The following is a 25,803-nucleotide window of genomic DNA, read 5'->3' on the forward strand; positions in this document are numbered from 1 at the left end:
ATGTTGATCTCTATGGCCTGAATCCCTGCCCAGATTTTATACTGATGTTTACGTGAATTGATAAGGGAGGTTCAGTTTTCAAAAGTCAGCCAGCAGATGGATGTGAAGTAGTGTTTCGCAAGTGGGGCTTAACAAGATAGGAAAGTGTGAGTTGGGATGACCAAGTTGTGCCTTGGTCCAGTTAACAGACACACACTTTAAACCCCCCCTGGGTTAAATTCATTCTAAAAGCTGTGGTTCATAGTGCAACAACCAATCACCCTGTCTTTTGTATGACTGTAATTCTCTCTTTCCTGTAAATATTCCGGGCATATAACAAATTTTCTCTACTTTGAAATGGAATCCAGGTAAGATCTAATTTAATGGAGGTGACTCATTTGAATAGCATGTTTATCTTGTCGCCATATAATCCTGGAAAACACTATACAAGGTTCATTTAATGTAATAATTTACTTATTTACAAGCGTAATGCTGATGATATTTCCTTTTAAGGCCAAACAGAATTGAAATATGGAAGAACTGTGCCCTCTTGTGGCTCATATAAGACATTACATATTCAGTTATTGCAGCATATATTCTCACTGTAACTCTTATCCTAGTAACACATTATTCATTTTACAAGGGAGATGAATGTGACATTGAGTGCTTGTGTGCTCACTACATCAATAATTACCTTCACAAATAAAATAAAGAAGGTTACATAACACGTGTGCTATTGGTAAAGACTTGAAATGTCGTTTACAATCAGATTTATCTCTGAAGAAATGTTGCTTCAAAGAATTCTAACATTAAAGTTGCTGTTTGTTAGTATGAGGAAAGTCATGTTAAAGTTCACTTTATTTACCCAGGCTCAAAATAATTGCATATTTTCCATTAATGAAAGCTAATAGAATGACTTCAGCAAAAATGGGGTAATTTTGCATGTTCATATCTGCAAAAATCAGCTTTTTTATCTCAAAGCCTTAGATTTTGATTCTACTGGCGGCATAGCAGACAGATCATTTATTGATTTTACTTTCAAATGATACACATCACATCAGTAATTTGGTATTTATTGTAAGAACAAGTGAAAATGTAAATGACAAATATTTTCTCTTTTTCAATACATTCATAGAATGTCACTAAACATCCATCTATTCACATCTCTCTTCCTTACAACATTCAGAACAAAAACAGCGAAAACCGGCAGTGCCATGCATCGTTAGGCATCTGCATTGTTTTATGTCTACTTATCATGGATTAATAAATTAAAGACAATGGTACGCATAAGATGCAAGATGCTTGTAGGATTAATGTTTATTTGCACTGCCCAGATTGTTATAAACTGTGCTGATTAGTATTCAAGTATTCCCTTATTGATTATTTCTGTGCTGGATATTATGCTAAATATCTGCTTTATGACGTTTAAATCACATCAGTTATCATCATCTGTGGGTTACATTATGTGGCACAGTACAAGAATAACGTTTAAGTAAACATTATGTACATGTACTAAAAAAATTGTCTTGCAAATGTATATGCTATTTTGTTTACAGTGCAATCCCCATGCAATACAACATGCAGTTATAGAGGGTGCATGAAGACCATATTGACCATGCATAACCTTGCATACAGTACCACTCCTATGTCTCCACCAGGAGTGTCCTTAAAATCCTTGCATGGTTTCCATTTAACTCCAGTGAAATAGACACCACATCCTGAATCTTTTTCTAAGATGTGAGAAAGTGATATCCTCGTGTAGATGACATCCACCCCTTATAAGTTGTCAAGTCCATCCTGCTCCAAACACACTGTTTTCAATGGTGTAACTGAAAGGAGTCTTTCACACACACACCGAGCTAAACTGTGCCTTGTCGTACTGTGGCAAGGGAACAGTATGCGGAGTTGGTAAAGTGAACAGAATTGATCAAGTTGGCACTGTTGTATAAAGAAAAGAAAGATAAACGAAATAGGATCCTCCACTGTCTTCACAAGGGAGTAGAAAAAAAATAACAAGCACTGGCATAAATCTTGTTAAACCATTAAAAAAAGCACTAAATAACCAAGTTTTACAAACTGGTCTGTTACAAAGGCCAAATAATCACATTAGATAGGTGTCAGACACGGTAAAAGCATGTGAAAAAGAAACAAAACGACTGAAAAAAAATGACATTTTTCAGCCCTGTGAGGAGTGAGGTTGAACAAAATATTCACTGTGCAATCATAACTGGTTTTTAAAAAGGCAACAAAATCAAATGCTCAACATATCTCAAGGCGTATTTTAAAATCTAGCGATCCCTGCTTGTTTCACAAAACATTTTACAGAAGCTTCTGATGTACAGCGTATACGAAGATCCTTTTACAATGAAAATTCAAGTACATGTTTTTTTTTTTTTTTTAACTTAGTGAGGATTTATAATGTGAACAAAATTACACCTGTAAAAATGCTTAAGGAGTTAAGTCAATAGAGTGAGGCAAAGGGGCAATATTTTAACAAGGAAATCTATGAACTTAACAGAATATTTATGTCCACAGAAAACAAAACACCATCATGTACCCATCAGATGTATAAATATAAAAGTGTACGTCATGAAAAACGGCTGAAAAAACATATCTACTGAGAGTTACTTTCATGTATTACAATTCTTTCAAACATTATAAACCTGTTTGACTCAGAATGTTCTCAACTAATATCTGAGTTTACATAATGAAAACAAAACACAAAATGCATTAAAAGCATGTACTGAATTTACTTTGCTGTATTAAAATTCCCACTTCCGTCGTGGATCACACATACAGTGGCATGCAGCTCGTCAGCAAATGTTGCCCAGGGTTGAAATTAAAGCAGTTTTTTTTTTTTCCCACAAAAGACAATTTAATATGAAGTGTGAATATTACATAAAACCTGCCAGATGATGGAGGCAGAGAAGTGAGTGTCTGAGTCCAAAACATCTCCCACCAAAACTCTTGGTGTAAATAAATGTTTCAAAGCCTTCACTCATACAGCCTTCTATATTTCACCTCTTCCACAAATGGACAACATTTTTGAAACGGCACTTCACACCTGTTTCACCGTTTAACATGCATTGCACACTGTGAAATAAATGTGATACTGTCTTCCACCAAGAAGTCAATAAAACATCTTTGTCTGTGCAATGTGATACTGTAAGACTGTGAGATATCAAGCTGTATGCACATTAAATTACATGGACTAACATTTGCTGTTCACTATTGTTTCTGTTCATCTTTGTGGAAATGTTATGTTCCTACATTGCTTCATGTCCATGTACACACACTCACACTCACACCATTAACATTCAGTTTCCCTTTTAAGCATTTCTTCATGAAAAGCTTATTTTTCTTGCTGCATTTCTAAACCGATTCGCCTTGAACCCAGCAAGACAAAACAAGTACACCATTGCACTAATAAACCGAAATGCAGGCGTTACTCACAGTAACAAGACTCACAGTTTTCCAATAAACTCCTTAATGGCTGCTTAATAAATTAACATCTAAATTAAATGACAGTGAGTAGAGAAATGATTTATTTGCATTTACTCTTCTCTGCAATTATATTTGATTCATTTTAATTATGTGGGACGTCGCTGGAAAATAATGGTAAAATTGCTTATTTAGTGGAGAAGAGCAGTGACTCCTGTTATTCCCTCAAAAAACAAACATTTTGTGGCACCGACCCGTTTGTGTTCCCTTACATTTTTGAATCAACATCAATATGAATTTCTTTAATGACATTGTAATTCTGGGATTCCGGCAAGAATAACTTTACAAAAAGAAAAAAAAAAAGTGAAAAGTTTTTTAAAGGAGCACAAAATATGATGAAGAACGGTAAACTTTGTGACAATTTGTGTGTGGACGCAACAGTCCATTGTCCACAACAACCTCTTTTGTGTATTGGTGAACTGTTCAAGAGAAAAGGAATTGGCCATGCACACAGAGTATTGCTAAGAGGTTGTTTCATGGCTTAGGGAGGGCCAGTTTAGCGGTCCATTGGCTCATGTCTCAATGGCCGAGCCCGAATTCAACAAAACCTCACTTTCCCTTATTACATTCGATCCGATAATGTTGCTCTTCCCAGGTGAGCTGCTACTGTAGCAGCCTGACAAAGGTCAAAGGTCCAGGATGCTTCTCGCCAATGCAAAAGGAGTGACATCATTCTGTCTGTGATGCAGTTATTTCATCGTCTCCGCTCCTTTTAGTCCGTCTTACCATTCTCCTGAGGTGTGTCAGCTTTGCTCCGGCGTGCCGAGCGCAGCACCTTGTAGCAGCCGCGGGCGATCTTATGCATCCACATAATGTTCATGATGTCCAAACAGATACTGGAGCAGATCCAGGCTAACCGGCCTCCCCACGGCACCAGGTAAAAGGCCTCGGTGCCGTAGACCGCATACATCCGACTGTAGTAGACCGGCATGACGGCGATGCGGACCATGAAAAACACTACTGCCATGGCAACACCGTTTGCCATGTTGGGTCGGGAGGACTTGGGATATCCTAGTACCTCAAAGAACCAGCTGAAACATAACACATGTATAAGAAAATGGTGTTGGACGAGATGAAGATAGAAATACTAAAATAAGATAACAACAGACAAGAACATCACACTGCAAAAATCTAAATCTTACCAAGAGTATTTTTCTCATTTCTAATCAAAATATCTCATCACACTTAAAATAAGACATAATCACCTAAGGTGTAAGTTCTCAGTGAGATATAAGAACTTATTTTCAGACAATAGATCTTGAAAATCCAATTTCAAGAAATCTTACCAAGATCATTTTCACTTGTTCCATTGGCAGATTTTTTTGCTTGAATTAAGCAAAAAAAAAAAAAAAAAATGATTTAAGCAAAAAAAATCTGCCAATTGAACAAGTGAAAATTATCTTGTTAAGATTTCTTGAAATTGGATTTTCAAGATCTATTGTCTAAAAATAAGTTCTTATATCTCACTGAAAAGTTACTCTTTGGGTGATTATGTCTTATTTTAAGTGTGATGAGATATTTGAACAAGAAATGACAGAAATACACTTCGTAAGATTTTGATTTTTGCAGTGCAGTCCTTATTCTTTCATGCAATTGAAGCATTTATCAATGGAATGAGCAAATTTTTTGGCTAAATTTTCTTAAAACTAGAATAAAAGTGTTGTTGTATAAAAGACTATAATGAATCGGGGAGAACAAATGAAAAATTTAGGCACATTTTGCTTATTATAAGCAACAAAATTATTTCAGATTGACACAGTATTCTTAAACTTCAAGTGTTAAGTCTCAAAAATATGGAAAACAATCTTGTTCTTCTGCTGGAATGTTGCTTCTTTCACTTTTGAATCTCATTACTGGTTAACTCAATATTGGGCCAGTGTTGGATATATTTTCTTAAATTCATACTTACTTTCACTTCCAAGTAATTTTCCCAAAACACAGCTTTTTTTCTTATTTCTCAAAATTCCATTCTTGTAGTGTAAATTGCATGAGGACTTGGAAAAGCCTCAAACAATCTCAAAGAACCAACTCAACCTGAACTAAAAGTGCAACCAGCACCAGTTTCCATGAATTGAAGGACCCAAAGCACAGTACATTAGTATTCAGGTACGTACCGCTGGTTCACACACGGAGTAGAAAACTCAGCAAGCAGACGGAAGTTAGCAAAATAAGGCAACATTCCTTGGCCCTGGAAGAACAAGGTAAGAACAGGAAGACAACGAACATGAAAGGGACAAACACAAGACACCGAGTCATTTGGATCAGCAGGTGTGAAGCTGACACACTGGCAGCTTCTCCCAAAAATATTGCATCGAAAACCACAGAAAACAAGCCTAGAAGGTTTGAACACAGAAGTCCAGTGGCACCATAAATACTTAAGGTGTTTAATCATGTATTAAAATGATCATTAACAGATACTTTTAGTGTATGGTCGGCTCCGAGCTAAAACTGGATGGAGCCTTCACCAAGCTTCCTTGGCCAAAATTAGACCAGTTAATTGAACTTCTTAATGATTCATTCTCTTCACTTATTGTGAGCAGAAGCATAATGTACAGTAGAGGAAGAACTGGCACAAAATAATAAATCGGTGAGTATTTTTATCTTAGCCATTTATCCTCTATTTAAAATGATCTGTTCCTCAGGGAGCATGACTGTGCTCAACAGTATTTTAAGGAAATCTGTTTATCAGATGCCTATTATTCATTTAAAATGGTTGTAATTACCAAAATATGTGTGGTCCAACCTCTAATAAAAACAAGCCATGATGATGACATTCTTCAAGATATGGAAATATGGAACATGGAGGAAATTAGTGTGAATAGGAGCAAAAATATCTACAGTATGTCATATGAAACTCTTATGGAAGCACTGAATGAACAGGTTGACAATGTTGAACAATACTTGTAGTCTCACTTCCAGCAAATATTAGCATTTTTGAAAAGAGCGCTATATAAGTGTGATGTATTATAATTATAATTATAATTATAATTATTATTATTATTACAGGAGTTACAAAGTCCTCCTTAGCTACGCTTTAAATATATAAATGAACAAGCAAAAATGGCACTTCAAATTAAACATTTTTGCATTTAACTCTGAAGAGGACAAATTATATTCCAACTACTCTTGGCTCATTTTTGACTATTTTTATCAAAACACTAAAACATTAAAACAAAATTGTACCACTTTAAAATACAGTTTCCATGGAGAAGTATACTGATAATATCAGCACAGCACAGGCTTTGATACATGTATACATCCATACATACATTCAGCCAGCCACTAGTTAAAGGAACAATCAAAAGCCATGCAGAGTAAAAAGCAATATATTGAACTTCCAAACACGTGATGGTTTGGAAGATCAAGACCCTGACTTTTACATTGTCTTAGGCATGAGATCATCTTCAACATGTTTTTCCCTCCTTATGGCTGAGCTCAAAGCTGAAGCACCATCAGGTTTTATCTGTTGGCTATTCTAACAAACAGAAGCTACTGCGGCAGCTACAAGAAGAAGGCACATCCCTTTCTGTGAGACTTAACACAGTCACTTAATCTGCAGGTGCTATTAGATAAAAATGAAGATGATCTTAAAACCAAGATGCCTTCAGGACATCTGGTCGTAGATGTTAGTATTAGACTGGCTTTCATTAGTAAATGTGGAATTCAGGCAAAACAGTTGTGGTTACGCCAGTAGCCAAAGAAATTTGAATTATGCATTTGTGTTCTGATTAAATTCCAAAGTTATGCTGTAACTTCATAGATAAATACTTTTGCTTTATCTGAATCTGACATTTTTTTAAACCAAATATTTAATTCCATTGATTTCCCTGTATTAAGGTATGTGAAAAATCCTTGACCTGCTTTCAGCTATTTTTTTTTCCTTCTTCCCAGTACACCAGAAAAACAGTCTCAAAGACCTAAAAACTGTAAACATGACAAAACCAATGGCAAACTTGTTAAAAAAACATTGTGTTTTAGAAGGTTTTGGGATGATCTGCAAATTCAACTGCCATAATTTCGGCTCCAAACCCCAGTATTCATTTATGTTGCAAACATAATTCAGAGTCCAAACTCACAGCATACATAAACACCATCTGGGATATTAATTCAAGGTTATTTGGCTAGTGGCCTCCCTTTATAGAGATACTTACCATCATGGCTGAAACAAAAACTGGTCACAGAAACATACTTACTACAAGATACAAAACAGGGTACATCTTCGTTGTAGTTTTTATGTACAACCCCAAATAAGAAATAGTTGGAACAGTGTGGAAAATGCAAATTAAAAAAGAAAATGGTAATATTAAAATGTACTTTTGAGTTGCATTTCACTATAGGCGGTATGAAGTCAACATTTTTAATGTCCTGTCTGGTCAACTTCATTTAGTTTGTTAATACATGTCCTTTCCTCACATTCAGCCAAGAAAACGTCAGAACAGGAACACCTTAAGGCTAATAATGCTTTAAAATAACTATCTATTGTAATGCCTGACAAAAGTTCACCACAGTAAACCTGATCCTAAGTGTTCAGTTATAGATCAATGGTTCGTGGTGCTGCCTGAGGAGATCATGGTGCTCAGGTTACACTTGAACCTCAACCATTTGTGCACTGACATGCATTCAGATTCCCTGAAACTTGATTCTGTTCGGGCCTGTTGAGAGTGAAATATCCAAATCCCTTCTTTGAAGAGCACAGATTTTTTTTTAACATTTCTATATTTTTTTCACACATTTGTCGAAAAAACTGCCAGAGCAACTGTATTGATTGACAAATTGATCATAATTCTGATCTTCAGTTTCAGACCCTTCACAATCTTGAGCTTCCATACCTTTCTGAGCTGCTTCAGATCTATACACCCTCTCATACTATCAAATTACTTTCTTCCTGTTGGCTTTCCACTTCATCTTCCCGCTCATCCTCTGTGGGGTTTACAGCCATCAGCAATTCTGCCTCTCACTTTCGGAATTCTATCCCACAAGTAATTCATAACAGTGACTCTCTTCACACTATCATATGTCTCCTCAAAATCCACATTCTAAAACTGCCATATTAGGTCATACTTGATTACTTCATTGTCTTTAAAATGTTTCTTAATTGCTGATTTATCTAGAATTTGTAGTGTGTCCTTGAGTGTCCATACCGTTGATGAGCTGATAATTAACTCAGCCCATCTTTGGTCCTAAAGGACTAGACCTTTCCTAGATGTTGCTTTTGTACTGAATTGATCAGAATGACACATCCAAATTACACTGTTATTTCATTATTTTAACCTCTACATTCCCATTGGATCCCAGGTGATCCAGTCTCCGTTTTGTATTAAATACATTAAAGCTTCTACAATAAAACTACAGTCAATACAGACATGCTATACCTTGTCAGAGAGCTTAGATTCTTCGCAATTGAGTCACTAAATTTATTTTACACTTTTCCAGAGCACCAAAATATAATTAGTGAAAGAATCACCTGGATCGTGATCAAAGCTAATGGGACTTCCTACCTGGTTCAGTCCATGGTTTATTATATTCCTATTCAAAAATGAGAAAAAAACAAACAAAAAAAACTAAGGAGGAAAAAAAAATGTTTCATCTAAATTTACCCGATGTAGTTCAGGCTGTATTTTCGCCACACACACACACACAAAAAAAAAAACCTCTGAAAACTAGAAGTTATTATGTTTCAAGCAAGGTGTCATTTGTTCATTTTGGCCATGTGGTTCTTCAGTTATAAGCTTTGAAACTTGATACGGTAAAGATGAGAATTAGCACAAACTGGTATTTAACAAATAAACACCCAAAAATCTGCTGTCAATCTAAACCGTCTACTGATCTAAACTGTTTAATACCTGTTGATCCACTAATCCTAACAACACATGTAAATAACTGGTGTAAAATGCAGTTTGTCATGTTTTCATGGTCATCAGATATGACCCATTTGGACGTTCAGAGGCTCCGTAGTGAATGTGGAAACACTGTCATCTTCTACAACACTGATTCACTAGTAAAACCCATGGAGTTTGATAAATGACAGTGGATGGAGACACTTAGTTTATTTTTAGTTAATTGTATATTCTGCTGAAAAAGTAACTTTTCTTCAGTTTTCTCTGTTTTTGACATAATAACTCTCAACTTTAACATGAGCTTTTATGAACATCTACATTTTTGTTGAATTAAGTATAGGAAAATACATTATTTAAACTGAAAAGACAAAATAGAGAGGATAATAATATAATAAACTGTGATAAATCATGTAAGAAAAAATATTTTTGGAAGTGCCACAATAGTACCAGTGGGTCTTTATGCATTAACATACCTATTTGGGATCGTAAATAGGTGGAGATTGTCTCATTATTAACCCTTAATGAAGTTTTTCTCGAATGTGTTGTAACCTGAATGTGGAGAATGAATGTATTTTTACTAATGAAATGAAGTTGACAGGGCAAAACACAAAATTTCTTGTGTTCATACCATCTACAGTGCAATACGAACCAAAGTAAATGTTAATATCACTGCATAGTTATTTCATTTGCATTTTCCATACTGTGCCAACTATTTCTTATTTGGAGTTGTACCATGTGATGTGACCTTTCCACCTAGAATGAACATGCTAGTACCTCTAGGAACTGGTAAGTCCATACTGTGACTGGGCATCATATCTGCTCAGTGCAACACAACAGCAAATACAGCAGACAAGAAAGGAATAAAGAAGTCCCCATCTAGATCAAGACCTGCTCTGCTTTTTTTTTTGGTAAATGACACACAACCCTTTTGGTAGTTTTTGCATGAACGGGGATGACACAACCCAACGTGATGTTGGTAGTTTTTGCATGTAGGGTTTGAAGAGGGGCTATTCATGTTAAAGTCAGCGGAGGACACAGAGACAGACAGACAGACAGACAGATATATATATTAGAAGAAAATTAAAAAAAGATGCCACCACAATTGGAAGCAAAAAAGGCAACACTTACAACACTGAGAAGAAAGCATGCATCTAAATGTCACACAGCAGCTATTAACACTTTCATTAATCCAAACTTTACTGTTAGAATCAAACACAAAAGACAGATCTTGCTGAAACTAAAGAACATGAAGAAGATTTTTTTTCCACAACATTACTAACCACAACATTAGTAGGATCTAATCTAAGAATGATCAATAACCAAAACATGCCCACAAGCTCTTGAAAGTTAATCCAAGATCTACAACTCAGAGTGAGTTATATTAGACCTTAATTTAGCTGGGTTCCTCATCTGCATTGAATAGGAAGAATTTATAGTGTAACTGACATAAACACTTTAACATAAACACACTTGACACATTAACTAATAAGACTTTGACAACATATGACAAATCTGACTGGGTACAAAACTCAATAAAATGAAAAATGACATCTGTACAGTATATATATTTGTTCCAAAGGTAGCCCTTAGATGTTTTTTTGTGGATTTTACAGTTAATGTAACGCTGCTTCATTTGTTCCTGTTACAATGTTGGACTAATGTGGAGAAGTCAATCTGTTATCCCAGAGGAATTTCAGAGCTAATCTGAGGAAACAGTCATGAGTGTCCAGTAACAGTATGGCCAACTTCATTTCTTTTACCTACGTGTTTTAGATACAGGTGCTTGCTCTGTCTCTAAAATTTGAAGGTTCTCATCATTTTTTCACGAAGACAGACACAAAAGTTTCAGCAGAAGAGGACATATTAACATGTACATCTGGTTATTGACAGATGTGGTACGAAATGAATAAATTGTAGCTGAACTTTATCAAATGGCGGTAGTGATTTACCTTTATCAAAATGGAAAATTCATGTTCCAATTTTGGGTTAAAAGTGTTGGCTATGGAGAGGTGAAAAGAATTTTCTTGTTATTTTTTAAGAATATTAGGACTCAAGAGGAAGAGCAATGCAAACTGTATGCCATTTTGGTTTTTATATTAAAAAAAATTATAGCACAGACCGAATTCTTATTTGTCTGCTTATAATGAAAAATGAAAAAATCATACTATAATGGTTTCAAACTCATAGAATACACCTGATGGAATACATTCAACATGACGTTTTTTGTTGTGTTTTTTTTTTTAACAGGACCTGGCTATTTGATGATGCACGTTTTCATTTTGGATCATGTGGCTGACTTTTTAGTCAACAGGAGGGGTGTAAGGAAGAGGAAAAGGAGGCCGAACTAGGCTGCAGCACAAAGCAGACAGGCAGACGGTACTGTAGATAGGCAGGTAAGTAATACAGAAAGGTTAAATACTGTTTGTTGTCATGCACAGAAACAAAAGATGATGAGCCCTGCCTGCGTAGAGCGCTGTCGGCATGCACACAGTGGTTACAGTTCAGCATTCGGCTGCGCTAAGCTCAAGAGAAGTTCAGCTTACTTCAGATTCACAACAACAAAGGGGCCCAGGAAAACAAACAGAAAGCACAGAAATTGTAAGGGCAAGGTGAGGGAGGAGGGGAGTCATCAGCCAGTACCATCATTGAGCATTCCATGCAAAAAATACCATAGTCATTCATTTCCATTATAGTTATGCCACAGATCCTGGCGACCTAGAGGGTTCAAGATAGAACCAAGAGTGAACAGCACTGCCGTTAAACGCTGCGTATCTCACCTGTCTCCACATCTAAATAAGAGCCACTTGTGCTGTAGTCATACTGGAAAAGTTATTTATTTATTTATTTTTACAATTCAGCTCCATCAACTGCAAAACCTCAGAAAAAAGTCAAAGCAACTTCAGCAGCCCTCCTGTGACTCATTATCAGTGTTGTTTCACACCATTTGGAACTGTTACTTTCTAAATCTAAGTCTTACTCATAATAATAATAATTACTTGGCAACTTGCTAAACTGCTAAAAAAAAAAAAAAAATTAGCAGCCTTACAGGTTTTAACATCAACAAGGCTTTCTTCTATTATGTATTCGCACGTGAGGTTACTTAAAGCAACCGTGACCTCAGCTCATCTTGCACACTAAGTATATCATTAACCTGACATACCCTTAACCTGATTTTTATGACACAGATGTTTAACAACTGTTTATATATCTCCATAGGAAGGGTCGCTAACCTAGTTAAAATACCCAGCTTGAAAGGACATAGCTGTTCACCCTTGGTTGTCTCCTTCCCATCTTGCCTGCACATTTTGCTATTGGACAATAGGGCACTCACCAGTACATAGTAGTAAGCATACAACGCTGCCAGATGGTGAACTACAAAAAACTTGTCGCCTATCGCCTTCCAATAGTAAAATATTAGCAGCAGATCTGGAAAACAAAGGCGTAGGGGAAAGAGAGATAATATGTTAAAAGTGAAATATAAAATAGGTATGTATAGGTGCAAAAAGCCATCTGAAAACACGAAATGAATGATTCCCTTACCAGATATGAGGTAGCCTGTTGTAATGGCAACATTAGTCTTCACCAGTGTAGGATCTCCCCTGTTGAAATAGAGGATGTGGTTTAATTTAGTGACTTTCGTATTAACCCGTAGAGACCCAAAGAGCCACTGGTGACACAAATTATACAGATATAAACTGTTTAATACCTGCTGATCCACTAATCCTAACAACACATGTAAATAACTGGTGTAAAATGCAGTTTGTCATCTTTTCATGGTCATCAGATATGACCCATTTGGACGTTCAGAGGCTCTGTAGTGAATGTGGAAACACCGTCATCTTCTACAACACTGATTCACCAGTAAAACCCATGGAGTTGGATCAATCACAGTGGATGGACACATTTGTTTTAACATTCAGTTAGAAATATTTCTGCTAAAAAAGTAACTTTTTCTTCATTTTTCTCTGTTTTGACAAGATTAACTTTGAATTTGCTCTAAGTTTTCATGAACATCTATATGATCTGTGAATTAAATATAGGAGAATACATGATTTACACCAAAAAGTGCAAAATACAGAGGATGATATTTAAAAAAAAATTGGTGATAAATCAGTTAACAAAGGTAGAAATAGAGAACAATTCATTTGGAAACTGCTTCAAAAGTAGCACTGGGTCTTTATGGGTTAACACTATTCAAAGGAGTAGACTGCAGTACACAGCTGAATACATAATGTAACATCATATTTACTGTAACCAGTACATGCTAACTATTAGCAGAATTACCAATGAGCCAAAATTCACTCCTGCCTTTGTCAAGCTGTCTCCTCTAGCATGAGTCTTTTGCAGTTTAAGGCATTAAAAGTGGACAATTTTACCAGCAGAATGCCTGGAATACCTAAACAATATATCACTAGCTTCACACAGCACTTCACCAGCAGCTAATTTTTACCACATGTTTTATATTAACTAAAGCTGTGGCTAGCAAACAAAAGCTCAAATCATGAAGCAAATAAACAAAACAGAACAAAGAGCACAGCAGCCGACAATGGAAATTTACAGTTTGTTATTCAGTTTTTGTCCCTTGCACAGTGCATGTGTTTATCCGGAGCTGAGGTTTTACTCAATAAAAAGTAATTTAATGAACATCAATTATTAGCTTTTGACTGAACAGCAGCTTCCTGTGAGAGCTGCTAACATTTGAAACCTAAGTAACTGTATATTTATCAACTGTGCTTCTAAACCTCAGATTTTACACATTTTGTTTTTGCAAATGTGAAATAAAAGCATCCGAAATAGGTGTCCATATGTATAATTCAAATATTTAAACAAAAACACCAAAAATTATCAACAGAGTTTTTAGAATAATGCAGTTATGTTAAAGATACCAGCGTATAGGATTGTAGAGATATGAACTGAATCTATTCACATCAACAGGCCAAGATTTATGTGACCACTAGACGGAGTAGTGAGTCACTCTGCTATGTCTCCCATGGTGAAGAAAACTAACACCATAGGGCAGTGGTTCTTAACTTTGTTGGAGGTACTGAACCCCACCAGTTTCATATGTGCATTCACCGAACCCTTCTTTAGTGACAGCCAAGCGGGGCGTGACATCACAAATCATATGTAGGCCGTCAGGTCAACCCGGTTTTCGTTTCATCTCGCTCCGAACTTTCCAAACCACGCAATTTTGACATAAAAAAAAGATAATTGCATGTAGTGTATCAAAAAAAAAGTTCTCATTGTACTCCTTCAGTATTTTTGTGATCGTTGTTTTATTACGGCACTAGCTCGGCTTTAGCGTAATATGATTTCTCCATCCGCGACGGTGCGTCAGTCGTCACATGATTGTAACTGACCAGTGCGGTGACCGAAAAATGTAAACAAACGCAACACATGGCTGCCTCCGTGGTTAACAGGAAGTAGCAAAAGTCATAACGATGTGGAAAATACTCAAATAATTCATCGTCAGACGAGTGGAAGAGATTATAAACACTTCCGGATGTGTTGTAGTGCTATAAGCAACAACAATACACCGTGTATATTGGACCTAGCCTGACACACACACCCGAAGAATGAGTCGAGTGTGTGTCTTGACCTCCGCTGAACCCCTGAGACTGACTCACCGAACCCCTAGGGTTCGATCAAGCCCAGGTTAAGAACCACTGCCATAGGGCCTTTGACCAAAGTATCAGAAAGTGATGAAATGGGATGAGAGCCTCTAAGAAACAGCTTTTAGAGTCTTAGAATGTCACAAAATGAAAAAAAAATAGGGGCATTAGTTTCTTATGAAAGTAAAGAAAAATGTATTATATGATGTTAGTTTGCTATGTTAGCTTTGTTGATCCACGGTTCAGACTATACTGTGACAGTCCTGACCTTGTTGGGATGATTCCAAACAGTTTTTTGGAAGTAATTTGTGGTTTTACTATGGCTGTTTTTCTGCATAACAACAGAGCTAACAGTTAACAGAGCTATAATGTAAACTATCAGCTGATGAAACACAAAGACCATAAGACAAAGTGTTATTTTTATCCAATGTCACAAGAGTATTTGTTTGAAGAAGAAAACTTGATGGTACCACAATACAGATGTGTGTGAACAATGAGCTTTATACGTTACTCAGTGAGTGATATAGTCTGTGGATACATAGTGTTAATTCATTGATGGTTTTGGTAGAACTAAGTGTGTTCTGCTATGTGACTTCCCCCTGCTGTGGAGAGTTTGGAATATCAATACAGCATAGAACCCCCTCAAAGAACATGTTTCACACAGTAACACAGTCCAACTCTCACCACACTGGATCTTCATTGACAGCATCATCAAACCATAAGATGTAGAGACAGAAGATTCCCACCAACAGTGCGTGAAACGTCGACACCGTCCTGAAATAAAAAACCAAAGCCATAATAATTTACTCCCCTCTGACATCTGGTAATTTCCGGAACAGGTCAGAGATTTTTTTTCCTTCACTAAACACAGAAATATTTCATATTTATCTCCATTCATGAAATGTGCCTTGAGGGTTGTTGAATTTTTAGCACACACAGTGAATCAACTGATTGCCTGTCATGGCTGCACATGGATTCAGACCAATTAGACTAAGAGATTAAACACTGCTGAAGGGTCAGAGTCAGTCAGTCATTCACGCTGTGAGACAGTTGAGCAGTTCTTAGCAGTCCGTCAGTAAGAAGGAGTGACAGGCAGACTGACTGTAGAACTGTACACTCATGGGTCTACACAGCCTTCACTATACCCTGCATCCATCTCAACTAATCATTAATTTTGATTTCCTCATGAATCATGTGACTCTTTCAATTTCACAAGTGCTCTGCTGGGTAATAAAATGAGTAAGAGGGAAATTTCAAAATGACTGATTCATACTCAAGTTGGATCCTGCTGAGCACTTCACTATAGCACAACCTCAAACCTGCGTTAACCACTGAAAGCTGTAGTTTCTTTTACATTTCTGTGCTCAATTCATTAAAAATGTATTCTGATTTAACACATGGCAACACTGCTACATACACTGAATTTCCACAAAAGATTCCATAATAGCCCAAAAAATGTATTTTCATAAACGATACCTTGCATTTTGCAATAAAACCAGAATATAAACAGAACTAAATCCCTGATAAAAAATTATCACTGGCATTATAGGAATTTTTGTGCACACAAGCAGTAAGTAGGTCAGAGTTAAACCCGGAGAAGTCACTGAAAATTTAATCAACATTTTACAAAAAACAGTAACATTGTGTCTGCCTTGTGTATACGACAAATATTTTGCTTATTCACTACACAACACATAGAAGATAATAGAACATAAATCTAAAATTATTTGCTTCCTTACTTGCAAGTTGGAAAATTACACAGTTATTTAAACCTTAATGCAATTTATAGACCTGTGATTTCATTAAATATGCACCATGCTTGTAGCAACTTAAAGCAGTGGCAAGTACTAGCAGGGAAACTTTACAAAATACACAAAACGCTGTAATAATGAGTCAGATACTAGTGATGCAGGGATTATGTGGGTTGACTGTCAAGGCCGATTGGTGGATCCATCTAAAATGAACAGCCTCTGGACAACAACACCATCCCACTCTTCTGCACAGAACAGTAAATACTCAGACTCATCCTGAATGTAAGCAAGTCCATGTCAGGTCACCTTGAGTTCCACTCCACCTTCTGCTTGTCACTGAGGTTGAGGAAGCTGGGGCTGATGCGTATAGACATCCAGGGGCTGACTTTGTGGAAAAGCCATTGGAAGGTCAGGAAACTGGTCACCGAGATGGTGAGGATAAGCTGGCTGAATGGGTCCATGGCCACCCAACGCCACTGGGAGAGGACAGAGAGAAAGGACAACATTAGTGTCGATTTACTCAACAAAAATATGTCATTGGGTGAAACTGACTATGTCACTTATGGCCTGACAGTCATGGGCCAATAGCAGCTGCTCTGTTTGATATGTGGTGACCTTTGACAACAACTGTTTCAGAAAATTTGCACCTGGCAGAGTCAGTTCAGACATATTTTAACTCCACTGCAGGAGCTCTACAGCAGGCCCAAAGCAAACAGGAACAGGTCCTACATTACTGGCTATTAAGAAAGATATTTTGACACTTACTAAGTCTGTTGTCTTCTTAAACAAGTAAATGCGGTTTAACCATAAACAAAAACCGAAACAAAACATACCTCATTTACAAGGAAGCAAAACAATCAAGTAGGGAAATAATCTACAAGAAATCTATTGAAGTATTCAGATAACTAAAGATGGTAATCCAGTGAGTATTAAGATCAAAATGTTCTTGTTGACATGGAGTTTGTTTTGTTGGCTTCAAAAAGAAATCATGGCAGCAGTGCTGATTGAATTAACAAATTAGTGATCAGCAAGTACATAGAGTGCATGTGTAGTACTGTGAAAAAGTCTTCAGATGAGCTCTAAGTTTGTTGCTTTGCAGGGTTGAAATGCTCATATTCATATTTATTTCTCATTTTCTTCAGATATAAAAGAAAATACAGAAAATATGTGCATAGACTTAAAAGGTTTGGTTCTAAAAGTTAAAAACACTGTTTAGTGTGACTCTTGTCCTGACCCCATGACAACAAGCAGCACAAGCAATTAGAAACATCTGAAATGTTTTGAATGAAACCTGGTACAAAACATCAGAACATTAATGCAATAAATGTCATATTGTCTGAACAAAAGGGTTAAAGATGTGTTAATTGCAAAGCTATTTCCTTTCCCCCTGAAAATTTAGTTTTTACTGCTGTACATACTTCACATATGTCCAGATTGTATCCTAATGCAGATACTGAGAAAAGCATATGTGTGGTCATTATAACTTCATTAAACCAGAAAACCTAATGTTGGCCTATGACTTTTGCACAGTACTGTATTTTAACTTATTTACATGCTGGGCTGCACCAGTCTTATGTATTCCTTCAATGCAGTGAAAAATACTGACATCTCCAAAGTTGTGGATGATAAATATCAGTCTGAGTTATGATAAAAATATTATGAGATAAGAAATATGACAAAAAATGTATACTTAAATGACTGGACCAAGGCCAAAGGTAGGTGGAAGATGGAGTAGACTAGGAAAATGTTCACTGGGTATCATTCTCATCTGGACTGATTTTCAATGATACCCAAACTGACTTTATGAAAAACCTTCCAAACTTCAGCAATGCACCTTGACAAATACCGCTGAAGTGAACAATGACACATCTCAGCCACACCCTTTCCTCACTTGGACTGATGAATTCATTTAAGATTTCATAACAGCATTTTCATTATTTATGACTCAGTGGACGCCGTGACGAAACAGTACAAGTGTTGCCACAGAAGGAAAGGCCGGTCTTGTACACACAGCCTGTGCATGACATGCAAACGGTACTAAACCAGCCGATAAATGTTCTGGTCCTGAATGTGGCCTCATTCGCTGTCACTATCTGTGACTGTGAATCGTCAGTTAGTCACTGTCAGAGACTCACATTATGAACAATCACTTCAGCATCCACAGAAAGCAGGACATGTCTGGAGGCAAAGGCTCAAGTGTGTATATGTGGGCTTCAAAACCGTCTCAGAATACATTCAGGCCATGTTTTCTGAATTATTTTCACCTACATAAACATTATCCCACACTAATTTTACAGAGATATCAGTGATGTGTAAAATGTTTGGTTTCTCTTGTAATAGGCACAGTAGTAGAAGTGCTATTACTTTATTTGTGTAACATTAAAATGGTCACCCACTGCAAAACCTCTGCTCAGAAACACCGCTGAGAAAAACCATAGCTTTGATTTAAACAATATAAATAAATGTTTTAATGAAACTGGCTGAAGAAAAGCTTGTAGCCTTTATTAATGTTACCAGGACCCAACTTTGTTTATCTACAGAATGTCCCCCAGACCTGTTTACTTTGAGTCAGAAGTGCACATATGTACTTTCTTCTATTTGTATTGTGAAAGAGAACAGTGCTTTTTTTTTTTTTTAATTCTCTTTATTGAGTTTTTTCATATAGTAACAAAAACGTGTTCATGTACATTCGTTGTGCTCAATGCAACAAAAATGAGAATACGCAGTAAAACAAAAAGCACACAAACAACAGTAAACAATGAACATCAAAAACCAAACTGAGGACATCATATATCGCCAATCCTAAATTGTTTACACATTTGCGTTATTAAAATAATCAATGAAAGGTTACCATGTTAAGTGGAATGCATTCAATTTCCCTTTTAATGAAAATTAAATTTTTTCCAATTGTAAGTGTTTCATTACTTCTCTCATTAAGGTTGAATGGGCGGGGGGAGTTTTTGTTTCCAATTTAATAGGATTAATCTTCGCGCTAGCAACACCACAAAACATATCATATTGTTTTGGTTGTTGGAAAGTTCTACAGCAGCCGGCTTCCCTCCAAACAAAGCAAAAACTGGATCTGGTTTAAGTTGTTTTTTTAAGAGAACAGTGCTTTTTAACTATAAGAGGACAGTTACAACAAATCTGTGCTGCATCTGTGACCTAAAAGGACTCCTACTGTATCCTGCATGTCATGCTGAACAACCATGTTCAGGATCCTCTTGAGTTTCTAGTCCTTCTAAACATGCACTGCACATGTACACACCACCACTCTCTGGATAGCTGGCTTCCACTGGGCCCACATTACATTAAAATGTAATTTCACTCGTCATTAGTCGGAGTCTCCCTAAAGCTCCTCCATTAGGTGGATTGCATTAAGCTGGTGATGTGCATAGCGAAAAAAAATCACCATCACAACATCCACATTGAATCATACATCAGACAGCTTTCCTGAGGTGGATGTTATGGTTATTGGTTGAACGTCATGCATCTTAAAGAAGACTTGTATCGCATTTTCAGTGGATGAGTATCCCATATAAACAAAACTCATCAATTTGTGCTGGGAAAATTCAAGTGGAATATGGCATAAAGCCTGCTACATACTCCGTGAGAACAGAGAAATGTGTTTTCTTGAGGTGGCAAGAACAAGAACAAAGTTTGTTCTGACCAGGACATTTCATACTTCATGAGAAACTCAACTGCTGAACCTCCTTGTAGGAGGTCCTACGCTTTTCCACCTGAACCACACCCACTTTGAATATCGGACCAATCACACAATAGTTCTCGGACACCACACGAGAGGAAAGTTCTGCAGGGATGGTGTGTCAAGAACAAGCTGTGAGACCTCCCAAATGGGGACTGCGAGAAGAAATGTCTCCGTTTCTGCAGAGTATGTAGCAGGCTTTAACTCAATGGAACTGCTGACAATGTTCTTTTGATATGTTATTGAGTCTTTGGAAGTGACACTTTCACCATCCTGACTGTGTCACCTGCCTCCTACTGTGCTTGTCTTTTGATAATAGCATCTCTTTGTCATTACCAGCTGCATGCCAGACCACTTGGTCTCATCACCTTGACCCCTGACCATCTCATAGTCATTCATAAACTGTACTGTTTTACATTCCTTCTCCTCATATGTATGAATATCTTATCTACCTTCTTCTCTGGGGGGGGTTCCACCTCCGACCCTCAGTCTTAATGCCTCTTGGGAGGGCCCACAATACACAGGGTATATTCTATTTAACAAATCCACCATCACTGCAAATTTAGGGACTTTACAAAAATGTTCTTCAACAAAATTCACACACTTTTACAATCCAAATCTTGGCCCTGAATTGGCACAGTATGATAGTAACATCCTAAACCCAAACCTACCAATAAATCTATTAGTCATATCTATATTTAGATCAGTCTTCTATGAACTTTACGCTGGCTTGCAGACAATTGACACTGGTGACAGAGGTCCGCAGCAACAACTCAGAAAATCTAGCCCAGTAAAGTGTTTGAGGGTTGCATTAGGCTACTTGGATATGGGCTGATTCGCCTCTCCCACTCCTCAGTAAGCAGCTTGAAGATACATTTACATCTGTCAGCACAATCAGACGAAGTTTGTCCAAGCCCTGACACACAAAGACACTCACCTCCCTATCCCTGGAGCACTGGCCTTGGTGATTATTTGTATGGCTTTGTTCCTGCAATATGCCAAAGAAATGCTTGAAGACTAGCAGAGTACTTCAGTGAAACACAGGATGAAAAAGTCGCCAGGGAACAGAGAGACCAATTCCACGGGGTCCTCTCCTTTTGCCTGCCTGCCCATAATGCATTAGAAAGCAGTGTGCAATTGTACTTTTGTGAAGCATGCTGCAGGGTAGAGAGACTTTGTTATTAGAGAGAACATACCGTGGGTTTGACTGATGAGATATGTGGATATCAAAGGAAAGGCTAACTTTAGCAATGCTTGCAAAGAGTGGAGGAGAATGTTATACAGACACACAACAGACTGTTTTAGGTGCACACATAAGCCTACATGTTTGCTTGGTATGAGTCCTAGGCAGGAGCTGGTTGCCAAGGACAAATGGTTACAGAGGTCAACTTAAAGATACACAGACGAAGCAACCGAAGCACCACAGTGTCGCAAAAACAACACAAGCACTTGTGTGAAAATCAGCTTAAAATGTCTTAGTCAAATGTAAAGTGTATGGAATTTACTGATTAGATTCAGATGATTCAGATTCAGATGCTTTACTTAAATACAAGTACAAATACCACATATCCGCTGTGAGTGAATGGGTTCTGCATTTAAAGCCTTAAGCTTCAGTAAATGAGTGTTGAGAAGTATCCGCATGACTGTTCTTAAAGTGTGAGAAGTAAAAGTAGTCACTGTTTACTATTTAAAGTGATGATTTTGGATCAATATGCTGCATTAAGGTGTATGTTGTATTTTTCTAGTTGTACCACTTTATATACCATTGCCAGTTTAGCTCGTCTATGCTTGGAAGTGATCTCTAATATCAAACTGAGCTCAGAATAAAAGTCATGTTCAGCTTTTTTGCATTCATCAACTCATCCAAAGGGTTTTTTTTTTTTATAAAATACAGAATGTATTTACTCTCATGTAATTTATGACAAATACCAAACATCAATACATTTGGAGATATTTTACACAAGAATTGCAGTCAGAAAACGTAAGTTAATAAAGCTATCACATTGGAGAAAAGCATAATATTTGCTTCTGAGATACAGTGGAATAAAAGAAAAGATGTTAAAGAGCACAGACCATATAGAGCAGGGGTGTAAATTGTGTTCAATCTGACCCCAGGGATGCATTTGTGAAGTGCAAAAATTAGACGTTAACAGTTAAGGATGTGAAACTCATTTTAGCCCAGGAGCCACATGGGTCAGACCAGTAAAATAACAGCATAATAACATAAATAACAAGCACTGCAAATTCCAAACTGTAACATTTTAACAACATTATACCTGTTAGTAAATGTTTTGCACCTTTGTAGATCCACTGCGGTCTATGATATTGTTAAAATTGTAGCTAAATCCAAGTTGTTCATGGTTCTTCACATATTGTATGAAAGGATAAGTCTGTAGATGTAAACATTCATAATTTAATTTCATTTTTTTTGCACAAAAATTTGGAATTGTCATTATTTATAGGTTATTATGCTACAGTTTTACAGGCCTACTGAGTATATATCACATGATATTTGACAAACCTGCTACAGAGGATCTTGAAGAATATGCAGTTAGATCCTTCCACTGGTGGTTAAGTCTATAACATGTGCCTATAGAACCGTTTGCTCACACACTTCCTGTTAAACTGAGATAGGTCTATTTCCTCTGATTCACAACAGAAACAGAAAATAAAGTCATGACTAGAACTAATCCCACAAAAAAATGGTCTACCTGTAAAGGCAAGACCAGTCAGACATACCGATGGAGCAGACATATCCATATGGAGTATTTGCAGATGAATGCTATGTTTAAACATAGGCCTGGTCTACATTTTCTTGGAAGTGAAATAAAACAGTTTCTTATAACAACTGGCAATAGGGGTTAAAATGCGCTTGCGTAAAACGGGTGCACCTATTTTTTATTTTTTGTATAACGAGGAAACGATAGCCCCACGAAAATAACTTGTCTATGTGCACCACCACCGCATCGAATTTTTTACAGAAGCCGAGCCGAGCCGTGCCGTGCCGCGACAAAGCACTGATCTGATTTTCTAGTCAACAGGAGCTCACATAAGGCCAATCCACGCCGCACTGCATGGCCAGCTGCTGGTGCTGAAAAGGGAAAATAACACTGGCCTGCGTGGTCGTGCGTCTGTCACCATGAGCCCAAAACAGAAAAAAAAAACAAAAAACAAAACAAAACAAAAAAACAAAAACATCTGATCTGAGCAGGACTTACCTTCCGACTTTCATCAAGATGATCGGAGTCTCTCTCAGCTGCTCACGGTCTCGGGTGTCGTTCGTAAAGCCGTGTATGTTGAGTCAAAGCCACGGCCATGTCGAGTCATTTTTGATAAACACAGCCCGCCTCCCGCTCCACGCACGCGCATACACGCACATATATATACACACACGCGCGCGCTCTAACAACTCGTGGGGGGTGCGGAGGGGTTGGGGCTGGGATTCTGTGCTGGTTTTGCGCTGTTTACTGTCAATCCCATCCAGCCAGAAACGTGCATATTTGCAGAGGCGCAGATCGTGCAGCTCGACGGTCTATTACAGAAATGATGAGAAGGAGGGGTGTTGATGTTTGGGTAACGGGTCTCTCCCTCCCTCTCTCTCTCTCTCTCTTTCTATCCCCCCCTCCCTATAGGGATCAAAATACAGCTGAATTCTTAAAGACACAGGCACACGCAAAAACATACACCACCCCACTGTGGGTCTACTCAAGAAGACTCACTATCTATTTATAGCCACATCTGATCCAGGGTAAAACATCACACACCCACTAACGCCAACTGCAGCCACGGTCCACTAGTCTTAATATCAATAAATCCGCTAAGACTTTAATTCTATCCCTTTACATTAAACCTCAGCCTCATTACAACCTACATGGAGACAGAGCTGACTTTGTATACAAGTACTGAGGTTGTGTCTATGTAATACCTTAAGGATCAGGCTCTAATGGCAAAGGATGAGTCTGTAAAAAAAATATGCCCCAAGAGCCCACTTGGGGTTTCCATTCATGTGGTGGAAAAAGAAATGCATTATATAAAAAAAAAAGAAAAAAAAAAAAGCAGCAACAGAAGAAGACGATGAAGCCAGTGAACTGTTGAAAATAAGCAATGAAGCAGCTAATATCAGTCTATAATGACAAAGGATCAGTCTGTAAAAATGACCCAAGAGCCCACTGTGGGTTTCCACTCATTTAGATATTGCATATGTAATCCACTCAAGCAGTGAAAAAGAAATAGACACAAAAGAAAAAAGAAACACATAAGAGGACAATGAAGCCAGTGCACAATGAAAAATAAATACATAGGCCTACATAAATGAATAAAATTAAACTACTACTAAAAATACATAGCTATATTAATATATATAATATTAGCTAAAATTCCTGTTTATTATTATTACTATTACTATTATTATTATCAAAGATCGGAAGACATAGTAAACGTATAAAGGTTATATCCTTATATAATAATAATTATTATTAAATGTACACATAATCTTTTTTTTTTTTTTTTATACATATATCTATTTTAAAAAGGGTAAAAAACAAATAAAAAGAAGAAGAAAGGAGAATAACAGCCTATATAAAAATAAATTAAAATCCAAGTGAAAAAATCATCCTAAACACCATTCAGGGGCAGATTTAATTATTCATATATATATATATATATACACACACACACACACACACACACACACACAGACAGACAGACAGACAGACAGACAGACAGATAGACAGATAGATAGATAGATAGATAGATAGATAGATAGATAGATAGATAGATAGATAGATAGATAGATAGATAGATAGATAGATAGATAGATAGATAGACACAGTAATTAGAATGAATTATGTTATTGTAACCACAAGTCAAATAAGAAGTATATAAGTAAGAATATAGAAGAAAAAGGAGAAGAAAAAGAAGAAGAAGAAACTTACTCAGACTAAAAGGCTAAATGAATATCAATTACAAATTTGTGGCAATTAAGACATGATAACCTCAAATTTAGGACTATTTAATGACTATACGGTCACAGAAGAAATGTTGTGACTCAGTGAATAACTGCAGACACCCTGCACCATAACCTCTGGGCATGACTTAAAAACTCCCAAAAACTGTTTCCTGCAGTGTGTTATTCTGTAAGTTGTGCATGCATCACATATTGATTTATATTCATAGTGATAAAGTATGACATGTTTGTAGGGCATGTAAGCTGAGAGGTAACATGTAGTATAATGGTTCATGTTATTGAATGTGAGCAAAAGAATAATCAAGACTGGCAATGAAGGACATGTGATGATTAATTACTAAGTTTTGCATTCTCTGCAACTTTTCGAACAATTAGTGTATAACCTAACGTCTACAGACAACAATTGACGAACTTCGGTATTTCAGGTGAAGTAAGGGTGTACTTTTTTTTT

The 25,803-nt window shown here is 36.9% G+C and overlaps 1 protein-coding gene across 1 annotated transcript; it reads right to left on the reverse strand.

The window, feature by feature from the left end:
- Positions 1-1,036: 1,036 nt before the first annotated feature.
- On the reverse strand, positions 1,037-23,953 carry tlcd4a (TLC domain containing 4a). The gene is made up of 7 exons (XM_030123238.1): positions 23,605-23,953; positions 16,987-17,156; positions 15,614-15,703; positions 12,858-12,916; positions 12,649-12,743; positions 5,595-5,668; positions 1,037-4,511 (listed from the first exon to the last, which is right to left on the reverse strand). Exons 2-7 carry the CDS (start codon positions 17,139-17,141, stop codon positions 4,193-4,195), a joined length of 792 nt encoding a protein of 263 aa, XP_029979098.1. The 5' UTR covers positions 17,142-17,156; positions 23,605-23,953; the 3' UTR covers positions 1,037-4,192.
- Between the last annotated feature and the right edge of the window lie 1,850 nt (positions 23,954-25,803).

Source organism: Sphaeramia orbicularis, chromosome 20 (assembly GCF_902148855.1).
Source record: "Sphaeramia orbicularis chromosome 20, fSphaOr1.1, whole genome shotgun sequence".
Taxonomy (NCBI): Eukaryota; Metazoa; Chordata; class Actinopteri; order Kurtiformes; family Apogonidae; genus Sphaeramia; species Sphaeramia orbicularis.

What these genes read in the sequence shown, in the direction of transcription:
- tlcd4a (XM_030123238.1), bottom strand. Translation starts at nt 17,141, where the DNA reads ATGGACCCATTCAGCCAGCTTATCCTCACCATCTCGGTGACCAGTTTC. An exon ending in AAGGTGGAGTGGAACTCAAG is followed by an intron (nt 15,704 to 16,986) that starts GTGACCTGACAT and finishes TTTTTATTTCAG; the next exon opens with GACGGTGTCGACGTTTCACG. An exon ending in GTCAATGAAGATCCAGTGTG is followed by an intron (nt 12,917 to 15,613) that starts GTGAGAGTTGGA and finishes CTATTTCAACAG; the next exon opens with GGGAGATCCTACACTGGTGA.